The 12,279-nt window shown below is 40.1% G+C and overlaps 1 protein-coding gene across 4 annotated transcripts in view; it reads left to right on the top strand.

The window, feature by feature from the left end:
* The window catches only part of LOC126375445 (ankyrin repeat and SAM domain-containing protein 1A-like), a 147,837-nt gene that overhangs the window by 73,273 nt on the left and 62,285 nt on the right, over positions 1–12,279 (top strand). For all 4 annotated transcript variants that reach the window (XM_050022364.1, XM_050022365.1, XM_050022363.1 and 1 more), the window contains exon 11: positions 1,351–1,510. In XM_050022364.1, the coding sequence (XP_049878321.1) occupies positions 1,351–1,510 (160 nt within the window). The remainder of the gene's footprint in view (positions 1–1,350; positions 1,511–12,279) is intronic.

The following is a 12,279-nucleotide window of genomic DNA, read 5'->3' as shown; positions in this document are numbered from 1 at the left end:
ACGTCTCAGGATACATCTGAGACTTGAAGGAGCTAAATTGGTATGTATGTTAACACATAATGGGTCTGGCTGAAAATCGGCGTCGTATTATCCCTTATGTGGGTCGATACGACATTAGCCGAGCTAGTACCCTTTTTAGTTTTAAGTCTTACATTTCATGTAAGTATGTTCAAATTTTAATATTAAGAAGTGTATGTAACGTCTTAAACCTAAACAAAGATTCTATCTATCTAATACGATAAATTATACGTACCTACTTACTAAGAGCCATAATACCACGCCAATTCCCGTTGGGTTAGGCAGACACCACGGAGATCCACTTACTATAATCCTGGCACACAATTATCACTTCTTCCACTCTCATCAAAAAATTCACGCACGCTCGCCGGTTTATAAATCAGAACATTATAATTAATAAGTACTTATGAAGATTATGAGAAAGGTACTTCAAGATAGGTATGTCAGAATCGTAGGAAGAGTTCCGAAATCTCGTCACGGGTGGAATCGAAAATGACGAGACTTTTCTTGAGTTTTAATTCATCATATCACCAATTTAAGAGCCACGCACTTGTCGGTGTAGCATTCTCCATGCTACCTTTTAGGGAAAAAATAAAGCAGTGGTTTTCCTCTTGCCTTCTGCCCTGCAGTACTCTGTCTGACGCGAGTGGGATGGCGCCCAGAGTAATATTCATTGCACACAAACTTAATTTTGTTTTGTTATCTGTCTTTGTGCCTAATGTATATAACACGTAAATATTTACTTACTGAACTTACAGTGAAAGATGATAATAAATAGGTAATCTTGCCTTAAAAATATCAAAGTTTAATTCTTATCTATCATTGGGTACTCTACTGATTATTTAATAGAAACATTTTGCTACTTCAACAATTAAGGTGAATGAAACAAAATACTTGAGAAGTGTACATAGTGTACCTACCCCGGTGGGAAAAAGGCTTGAATTTATATATTACCTATATGATACTGTAGACTGAAAATCCAAGTGTTATGTTGATAAAAATCGAAGACGTGGTCCCGTCATGATATTGTAATAATTTCGGTAAATCGATTTCACCTCATTCTTATAATTATATTCACATAATCATTCACAGAATAATTATTATTATGTCAATGGGAGATAGCTCGTACTTACGAGTATAGCATAGGTTTTAGGTACTTACCTAAGTACCAGCAGCTTGTATCTGTTGTTTCTTTCACTATCATAACTGCACCCATAGTTCTTAAGTTGATTAGTCCAATAAATACATTTTACCTATTATTATTGTCTGGACGGTTACATACATTCAGTTAGTCCCAACTTTCCACTTCCTCAAGCAAGTCTTCTTCGACAGGAATATAAGCGGCGCTCCGCCCTCCGAGACAGCTACACGGAGACCGAACTGTGTCTCCTAAGAGCAGCATCAGCCGCGTCTGTCGCCAGCGGCGCCACAGACAGGAGCGGAAACACCGACAACTGCGTCGAGGAGTACGTCTGCGATGTGCCTTTTGCTGGTGAGTCTTAGATTTAGCTTCATCATCACTAATTTAAGAGTCACGCTCTTGTCGGTGTAACATTCTCCTAACTCTCCATGCTACTTTCTTTAGGAAAAGCTAGGGCAGTGGTTTCCCTCTTGCCTTCCGCCCCGCAGTACTCTGTCTGACACAAGTGGGACGGCGCCCAGAGTAGTCTATTTCAAAGCCGTACTAGGACTCCTGTCGTCCGCCTCTGAAAAGTACTGACAGTTACTGCTGTCCTCTGTCAGGTTGTATGTTACAGTCCCTGTGACTTGCCCCTTCCGTCCTGTATTACCGTACCGATGGCTGTCATCATCGCCTCTGCAACCGTTTACCGTGAGATTTAGTTTATGTGGGGTAAACCAGGCGTCCGCGGCTCCGCGCGGGATCTACCTCCGCTGGTGGGATATCTCAGCCGTATCAAGCAATAACCTTCGTTTTTGCTTCGCTGTAGTCTAGTCAAAACTAGTGCTCCAGAGCTGTTATCCAGGGTGGACCGCTATATATAGTCCTCCTTGTCGTATCCGATAACGGCGACCTCAGTCTCTTCTCTCGTGCGCTCGAATTTGACTGGCAAAGCCAAATTTTGTTCTGAAAACCCGGTCACATTGGAGGCAGAATAGGTGGACCGTTAGGAGGTACCTAAAACACCCATTACTGAATACATTTCCTAAAATTAAGTGATGACGCGGCCGGATTCCTTGCATTTTTTTACAATTATGGCAGAATCACACAGACAACTGCCTCTGTGGTAAAGTGCTTGACCGTTTGGCTCACGATCTAGAAATCCTGGGGACTTATCACAAAAGTCCCTTTGTTTGGTAAGGACTTTACAGGCTTGAATCACCTGATTGTCTAAAAAAAATAAGATGATTCCGGGCTTCGGAGGGCACGTTAAGCCGTTGGTCCCGGCCTTTAGGCATTAAAACACCAATCCGCAGTGGAGCATGTCTCCTTCAGACCTCCAGATCGTGAGCCTAACGCTCTAACCACTAACACGGAGGCTGTTAAATAAAAAAATAATAAGTTGACAATTACAAAATATGTGTCGCTTATGTATGCAGCTGTCGAGAGACATAATGAACGCGGCGTTGGAGAATCGTTTATGATTAAATCGTGAACTAAATCACTGACGTTCCAACGACAATTTGATCCCAATTGGTGACCAATTGATATTATGATTATGTTGGTACTCGTTTGCGGTGTAAGCATTAATAAATGTCGCGCGTATAGGAAACAATGAGGAGTTTTCCACTTAGTTCCATCATTATAGAGAGATGGCGTTGGCATTTATTTTATTCTTCTTCTTCTATCGTGTGGGTTGTAGGTTGGAATAGGTACCAACCTCATCAACCCTGGTGTCAGGGTTACTATGGAGCTGGCAAAGGCCCGTGATATGACATGGCTCATGTAACAATTATTATTTACTTACATCAGTAAGTACCTAATAACCGGTACCAACGGCTTAACATGCCTTCCGAAGAGATCATCTTACTTTCGGACTATCTGGTGGTTAACTTATAATGTCCTAACCAAACTAGGGACCACAAAGTATTTTTTGTGATATGTCTCCACCGGGAATCGAATCCGAGACCTCCGGATCGTGAGCTTAACCGCTGGACAACGGAAGTCGTTATTTTTATTTATTTATTTATTTTATGACATCACATTAGGAGAACTTTAACGATAATTAGCGTTTCCATGTTCAAGGGATGTAATTATTAAGTAATTGAGACTGTTTCATTTTGTTTACATTTATTTGCTTAAATAAACTTCTAAAATTAATTTGAGCGCCATCTCTTCTTATTAACAGAACTAAAATTACTTACTAGGTTATCTTTAGGCCTGTCTTATCATCTAAGACATTATAAAAATCCTACTCGAAACGCAGTATCGCATATTACGTGCTTTATTTTGTACCTGCCTATTGGACATTTGCCCCATAAGCTGACGACTAAAACCAAAGCATACCAACGAAAACTTTCGAAAAATAATACCAACGCAAAAATTTTGAATATCGCGTTCCAATCCTGGCTTGCTTGTTTCCGGTTCGCACTGTAAATATGGCAACACACGCACCACTGGGTTTGCCAGACTACAAACAAAAAGTACAACATTTCGAATTCCCGAACTGAAATTCCGTCGTGAAATTTCACGCCAATATTTGATAAGTTGGACAGTTTTTGAATTTTGAGTTTTATGTCGGTGTTTTGAGAACTTTATGTTTAGGTATTTCATTTTAGTTGGCTGTCGAATAGAAGCGACGGAAATTTTAAAAAAGCACACACACACGCTGTTCATAGGAAAGTGGAGTATAATTTTCCGTAGTATCTAGTATCAACTCCACTTGGGCGATACAATGTAGAACAGCTTTCGCTAGCCCGACTCTGCATACTATATTTTCGAACCGAATGAATTCAGATTGATTCAAATTTCATTACAGGTATTAGTGATATTTACCAGGTGTTAGTGACACCGTACCGAATACTAAGGGGGATAACTTATGCAACGGAAAATTCCACTTGGTATCAACTCGGAATCATGGTCTGAATCATCCCTTAAGAGTTTTCATTATGGTGTCACTAACTTGTATAACAAGTGTTTAACACATTAGATGCCATGGGGGTCACCGGTGACCGGCACTATGTGATTTCAATGAGGCCATGGGGGTCACCGGTGACCGGCAAGGTAGACCAATGTTTGGACGTTCGCTAAGCGTCGCCGGTCACGCGTATACTGCGTTTTTACACGCAATATGACCCGCGCGGCGCCCAGGAACATTGCTTACTGCTTGGTTCCGAGTTATTTTTCTAAGTTTTTGAGTTATGTTCGAAAATATGGTGAGTAGAAGAAAAATTTTGGTTTTTTTTGTATGTCACATTTATTATTATAATTATATTAAATAAGAAACCAAAAATGTCAAATAATCATACTTTTAATTAAAGTCTTTATTCTCTTATAAAATTAACTGAAAATAATGAAATAAAAAATGTAATCTTCTAACATTTTTTTTGGAAATGAACAAAAAAATTTAACATACAATATTCTTTTCTATGCATTATAATCGAAATACGTGTAACAAAATAATAATAATAAATCAGTGCAATAACTACAAGTAGCGATGTTTCTTGTTGAAACACATCAAGCAATAATGTGGCTTCAAAGGACAGTCAGGACAAAAAGTGGTTACTTTTTTTGTTTTATTTTTTGCAATCTTCCTGCCCAAATTTTGCGTATTGGCTTTATAACAACCTTGACACCACCTACGTGTTATGCGGGCTGGCCCATCTTTGGTTTTCAGCTCGTGCTTTAGACGTCTTGGGCGGGAAATTGCAACGAGAGCTTCGCTTCCCGTTCCGGTTTCGACGAAATGTTTCACAATTTCTTTTCGGAATTGAACAACTGAAATATTTTTTTTGGTTGTCATTTTGTACAGAACCATTGCGTTTACCATCGCCGTATTGAGCAATAATTCACAAGCCAGTTTCCGGTACCATTTTACCGTCTTTCGAAGTGGTGAAGAGTATGCAGTCATTTGGTCGGAGCTAAGCGAATAGGTGCGAAAGAGACAGATGACCGGCACTGTGATCCGCGTGGCCTATTGCAATGAATTTACAATCTATGGGCCACGGCGCCCACCGGTGACCGCATTTAAAAAAAACCGTATTTTTCGAAAATTACCTTTCAAAACAAAAAAATATTTTGTGTACATATCTATGAAATCGTCTACTATGTATATGTGAAATGGCTTGAACAGTAAATATTGGTCAAATTAACGTGGCATCTAATGTGTTAATATACTAAATAATTAAAATTATTGTAACATAACAGTATACAACATAACATATATGTAAATATTACTATGCGATGTAGGTACTTTATTAAATCTACCTAATATTTAGTAACAATTTTTCTTGAGAAATTGGTACATAAAACAAAGTCGCTTTTTGTGTCCCTCTATCCCTATGTACGCTTAAATTTTTAAAACTACGCAACGGATTTTGATGCGGTTTTTTTTATAGAGAGTGATTTAAGAGGAAGGTTTATATGTATAATAACATTCATTAAATAGTGGAGGAATACTTTTATTTTTAAGGTTTTTAATGTGATGTCGTAAATAATTTCATTTTTTCCTCAGCATTGCACCCAAGCGAAGCCGGGGCGGGTCGCTAGTGTTTAATAATAATAGAAAAGGAAAACATTAGCCACTAGAAATATTAGTAAATTATTTTTTAATACCTCTGACTACCCCCATAGGGATATAGTCGTGAGCTTATGTTATGTTATTTCTTTCATGTCTTGCTGTGGCCATGGGCTTACGTCTCTGGTATTTGAACCATTAAATTGCTGTTTATCACACAACTCGTGCGCAATTACTGTTTTTATGAACCAATCAATCTCTATCCTCATCAAGACGCGTACATGTATCAAGTAGACGTACTAGTTACGAAATACTAGGTACGTTACTTTTAATGTTGACCGACATTGCTGTCACGAAGTGTGTTATGTTATGATACTTTTTGGTTTTGCAATGTTATTAGGTTAAACATGGATTGTATTTAAAAAGATTTCATGGCTGTGAAGGTAGATAAAATATACAGGTGTTTTTTTTTTTAAGTTGGAGCCTTCTTTAAATCTTTTAACAGCCTATATACGTCCCACTGCTGGGCACAGGCTTCCCCTCAATCAAACGGAGGGGGTATGGAGCATACTCCACCACGCTGCTCCAATGCGGGAGTTGGAGCCTATTTAGGCCTTATTATTTCATGCGCTGTACCACTGTAAATGTTTTAAGTATCGTCCGAAGTAATCTTATCGTATGTAGCCTATTCGAACCCACTTCAAATCTAGCCATAGAGGCGGCCAATCAGCTCGCGACACCAAACACTTCAGAACCCCGATACCGGCCCCGCTGGCGTAGTCTACGATTTCCCTCATTCAGCGCTTATCGCTATCGACCCACTAAGGTCTGCTTTCAAATATCCTTCCTCTCAAACGACGCCCTGAGCCGAGGTTACCTTTAAAAAAGTTTTACCAAAGTCTTCGAGCAACTCCCATTATAATGTTTACCAATTTCTCACATTCTATAAAATGAACGTCTTAGATTGCACGTTACTAAAGGGCTACAATTTGATGATTGATGACGATTGCCACAGCGGGGCTTGACCTTTGGGTTAGGCGTGTGTGGTCACTTAGGGCGATTTAGCGATCTTCTTATCGTGTCGATGGCAAACTAAATAGCATCGGCCCAAAACTTGGCAACAAGTATAGCGGTATCTGCAGCGCTCATCAGATCCTCCTTCCTGTGTGCAGGTCTTCAGCCACGCAGGACACGATGTAAGATGTTCCATCACCTGAACAAATTGTCCTTACTTCGGCCCATCTGAGTCCGAAGTCTATTTAGAGACTAGAAGTCTAAGCCAAGGCAAATCAAGACCTGGCGGAGGTCTCTCGGACGACGAGGCAAAAGGGTTTGGGAGGTGTACCCGTTACTGCCAAATCCTGCATCTTTATCCTGCAGATTTAGCGATGTAGGCAGACCATACAAAAGTCTCGTTCTAACGCTTAAGTATGTACTCCTTAGCGGCTTACGGCCTTTTAAGACTAAAGTAAGACCCAGAGGGGGTGAGACCGTCGCTTGATACGAATTGGGGCGGGGCGGAGAGTTACCATTCTACACGTAGTATTAATTTTTATTCTATGGTTCTGATTACTTGTGGCACTACCCATCCCATTTCTGAGCGGGAGTTTTAAATTTATTATGTGGTTTAAGTGCGTTGTTTAGGTTTTTTCTTTCACGAGAGTGGAGAAAGAATGTTGTGTGTTGTGAAGAGTGTTGTGTGAGTGGAGTTCCGTGGTCTTTGAATAGGTATCAAAATCAGCTAGACGCTAAACCTCTCACAGTCGGAAGAAGACATTGCCACGCAGTCTCGTGTGAAAGGCGTAACGTCTACGGATAATGTTATTGTACAAGGTTTCTTACTAGGCGTAGAAAAATATAATTATTTAATACTCGCCCCGTAGCTCGCCCCTTATCATATGTGACATAAACATAGCTGACAAGGAGTGGGTATATGTATGCAACTCTTCTTACTCCTTAGGGGATACAGACGCTGCTATCTTATGTAGTGAAATATTTGCGGTGCAATTTTTACTAACACTTCGGTTGACCATTATAGACGGCGATAAGGTTCACCACCTAACACGTTGGGCTCGGTGTTTGTATTTTAGAAAGATATATACAGGGTGTTAGTGACATCGTAACGAAAACTTTGAGGATGATTCAAGTCATTATTCTGAGTTGATATCAAGTGGAATTTTCCGTCGCAAAAGTATAAAACGGAAAATAATTTAAAAAAATCACTAAAATTTTAATGAATTTTCCGACAGGACTCTTCGAATCGTCCCCGTCAGCATTTGTTACGATGTCACTAACACCCTGTATATACAGAGTGGCCCATAGGTTCACGTTCAAAATGAAAAATTAGATAGAGGGGCTCATTGGCAGCGATTATTTACGGTTTAGCCAATGGGTCCCTCTATTTAATTTTTCATTTTGAAAGCGTACCTCTCGACCATCCTGTATGTATATTGATAGAATGTATTTTAATATACTTAAATAAAAGATACAAATAGATTACAGCTTTCGTTTTCATTATACCATGCCAAGGCATTCTATGAAGAGTACTTTTTTAAGTTTTGTTTGGTAATAAGCAGCTGGCATACAATTACGAAGGCTTGATTGCGATCACGAATAGCGGAGCGAAAGGCAATCAACAAGATAAATAAGCGTGGTATTTGGTGCGCAAGAGTCGAGTAAAAACCTTAAGTGTAGTTGTGGTATTGAAAGCGTTAGAGTGGCTTTTATATAACACAACATAACATAACATAGCGCTTGTACCTCTGGAAGGGGTAGGCAGATGTGTGTACTATATTTTCCACCTCGCCAGATTAAACTATTTTAAAGTCGTAAACCCGAATGTGCTTTTAAAGTCCAAACTCCATTGTTTACTTATAAGTCTTGAAATCTCGGGAGGTAAACATACATGCCCGTAATCCCTATTGGGGTGGGCAGAGCCACAACTAATCAAAGACAACTTGCAGCCACTGTTGATACGATGTCGTTAGCTGGATATGATAAACCTAGCTGGATAGGAGTTAAAAACCCATGTAATAGGGGACCAGCCTATTGCCATTAACCGGCCACTAATCCTGGAAACCATGTAATGTCAATTGTCTGAGCAGGGGCGGCGCTGGGGCGGCGTGAGAAGGTACTTCCACCGACTGTAATTGGAATACCATTGTATTTAAGTCTATAAATTATGTAATACAAACTGGATTAAAAAAAAAGAAAAGAAAGGAAAACATGAAACAGTAGGACTAGGGCCCTGTGCTGGGAGGTTTTCTGGCCACGTCTTTCCCTCAGCGTTACAGATTCCGATGTGGTAGTAGTTTTACAGCTAGTTACATAATATGTAATTTCATTTTGTTTGACGTTCAAAAAGCGCTTACTTTGTAAGCCAATTTTGAAAAATAAATATTTTTGAATTTTTTTTTGAAGTGTGCGACCGCACCAGGCACCGAAATGGGGGGAAGGGTTCAAATTCAACCGAGACTGGTTCACCCTGGCCGCAAACTAACTTCATCGGGTTAGATTGCTCATACCTGGTGGCCGTAAGCAACATTTTTTATTTCAAGGGGCTGAGGGGTGCGCTTTGAGCCGCCACTGTGACTGAGGTCCAAACGTGAATTTGAAGTCATAAAGTGGTTTAGAGTCGGAGCATGAATTCAAACGCGTGACTACTATGTAGGTCACGCGTTTTCCGAATAGGACTCTTCATCATCACTAATTTAAGAGCCACGCTCTTGTCGCTGTAGCATCCTCCATGCTACTTTTTTAGGGAAAAATAGGGCAGTGGTTTCCCTCTTGCCTTCCGCCCCGCAATACTCTGTCTGACGCGAGTGGGATGGCGCCCAGAGTAGTCTATTTCAAAGCCGTACTGCTGACAGTAAGGGCTATTTCTTAAAACGCGCAAATGACAATTTGTCTTAAGAGTTTGATTACCACAACGACCACGGCTCTCTCCTAAATATCACTATTCGGAAGAATTTCAGAGAATGATACCTATTGACTGTTTCATACTTTTCAGAGCGTGATTTTTCCGTAGTCGGGTTTTAGTTTTACATACAGAAACTCACGCCTATTTCCCACCGGGGTAAGCAGAGACTATAGAATTCCATTTGCTTCGATCCTGACACACTTGTCTTGCTTCCTCCACATTCATCAATCGCTTCATACTCGCACGCCGGTTCAGAGTAGATCGTGTTAAACCTTATCTAAGGACATCTCCAATTTGGTCAATGTAAGTCCTTCTAGGTCTTCCTCTGCCAGCCCTACCATCAACTTTCGCTTTATATACCGCATTTTTTAACTAAAGTCACCGACATAGCTCGGAGAATTGCAAAGCTGAAGTGGCAGTTGGCAGGACACATAGCGAGGAGAACCGATGGCCGCTGGGGCGGAAAGGCTCTAGAAATGCGACCATATGGCGGACGACGCTCAGTGGGTAGGCCCGCTACAAGGACCGACGATCTGGTGAAGGTCGCGGGAAGCCGCTGGATGCGGGCAGCGCAGGACCGATCGTCGTGGAGATCCTTGGGGGACGCCTATGCTCAGCAGTGGGCATTGTACGGCTGATGATGATGACCGCTTGTTTGTTTTTTTACCTATATTTTTATATTAGATTTCCCATGGGATTCCCATCTGCATCTAGTATACTTAGTAATAACAGTAATAAGAGACGCATGTTTGTGGTTACCCCAGTAATGTAGTTTACATGAACAAACCTGATTTTACTACGACTATGAGGAAGATAGACTGCGGTTCCTTGCTTCAGCTATGTAGTGTCATTTTACGAGAAAAGGTACATAAAGTAACTCCCGTTATTTCCTACAAAGTTATTTCATTAATTTATTTAAAAAAAAAGTAAGTAACCAATGGCCTATATAATAAAACATTACAAGTTGAATTAGACTTTTTTATTATTATTATTTTTTTTTTAGACTGTTACATAAGCCCTCCGGTTGATTGAGGGGAGGCCTGTGCCCAGCAGTGGGACGTATATACGCTGTTTATGTATGTATAAGCCATGTATAGGTGCACACAACACTTGCAGTGTAAGACAACGTAATCGTTTAGGTAGATAACTAAATTATACAAATACAATTATGCAGATAATCTCCTTCTTATCGTGTCGATGGCAAACTAAATAGTATCAGCTCAAAACTTGGCAACAAGTACGGCGCTATCTGCAGCGCTCATCAGATCCTCCTGCGTGCAGGTGTTCGGGCACGCAGGACACGATGTAAGATGTTCCATCGTTCATGCAGATAATTAAAAGAAAAAATATTATGCTGGAGGACATAAATATTTATAAATTTTATCCTTATACTGCCTTATAATTTCATAAAAATAGAAGTTTCAAAACTAAAACCCTTTTAAACCATATTTATTTTTTTAAACCATTTTAAACCATATCCAGGACATGGGTGAAGAATGCTTTAGTGTGGAATTGTTAAAACAATTTCGTGAGGTTGACTTTCATTCATTTAAAATTGTGTTTGACAGTAGCAAAGCTGAAAAGTTTTTAGATAAATCATTCTGGCCTAGGGGTCTTGTCTTTCGTATTTTTAAGGAACGTACTTCTATCGCAACTTCTAATAAATAATTATGGATACCAAGATTAAATTAAATATAATTTCGTTCGCTTCATTTAATTGCAAGTCTATAAAGCGGTCATTACATCATGTTAGGCAAATATGTAAGCTAGTAGGTATCGTAGCCCTACAAGAAACATGGCTGCTCCCTTGTGATGTGAATTTTGTAAATGAGATTGACAGTGACTTTGCTTCGTTCTCAAAATCTTCAGTTGACACGTCGCTAGGGGTATTAAGGGGGAGACCATATGGGGGCCTAGCCTTACTGTGGCGTAAGTCTTATTTTAAAAATGTCACAATTATTGAATGTAACCATGACCGTATTATAGCTATAAAAGTTAATTGTAATAATCGCACCTTCTTGGTTTTTAGTGTATACTTACCTTATGATAAAAATACGGATGATAGTCTTGTGGAGTTTTCGAATTGTCTAGCCGATATTAATGCAATTATTAATGATAGTGGTGTTGAAGCCGCCTACGTGCTAGGGGATTTCAATGCAAATCTTGGTACGCGCTTTGCTAGCCATCTGTCCGCATTTTGTAATGAGGAACGGTACGTGTGCGTGGATGTGGAGCAGCTTGGGGCGGGGTCCGGCGCTTACACATTCACGTGTGAAGCGACCGGGGCCCGCCGCTGGCTGGACCACTGTCTCGTCACGGAGGCCGCTCTTTCCTCGGTGTGCAGTGCCAGGATTCAGAATGAAGTCTGTTGGTCTGACCATTACCCATTATACGTGGGGATTAATATAGATTTAGTTATAGAAACAACTGTGATACAGGTGTCGAAAACTAAAAAGAGCATGTTGTGGAATAACGAGACTTGTCTACGATATGGTAAATTGTGTTTTGATAGATTTAAGGAGGTAAGCGATGCTAGTCAATGTAAAGATTGTACTTTAGATTGTAATTGTAAAGATGACCATTTTCACAAACGTTTTATTAACGATTTATATAGACTCATAATTAATATTATTGACAGCGTTAGCTCAACGTGCTCCCGTCCTCGAGCCGGTGTATGCAAGGCTCGGCAGGTGCCTGGCTGGAACC

The sequence above is a fragment of the Pectinophora gossypiella genome, chromosome 19 (genome assembly GCF_024362695.1).
Source record: "Pectinophora gossypiella chromosome 19, ilPecGoss1.1, whole genome shotgun sequence".
Classification (NCBI taxonomy): domain Eukaryota; kingdom Metazoa; phylum Arthropoda; class Insecta; order Lepidoptera; family Gelechiidae; genus Pectinophora; species Pectinophora gossypiella.
This window is presented reverse-complemented; position numbering and strand designations above follow the sequence as displayed.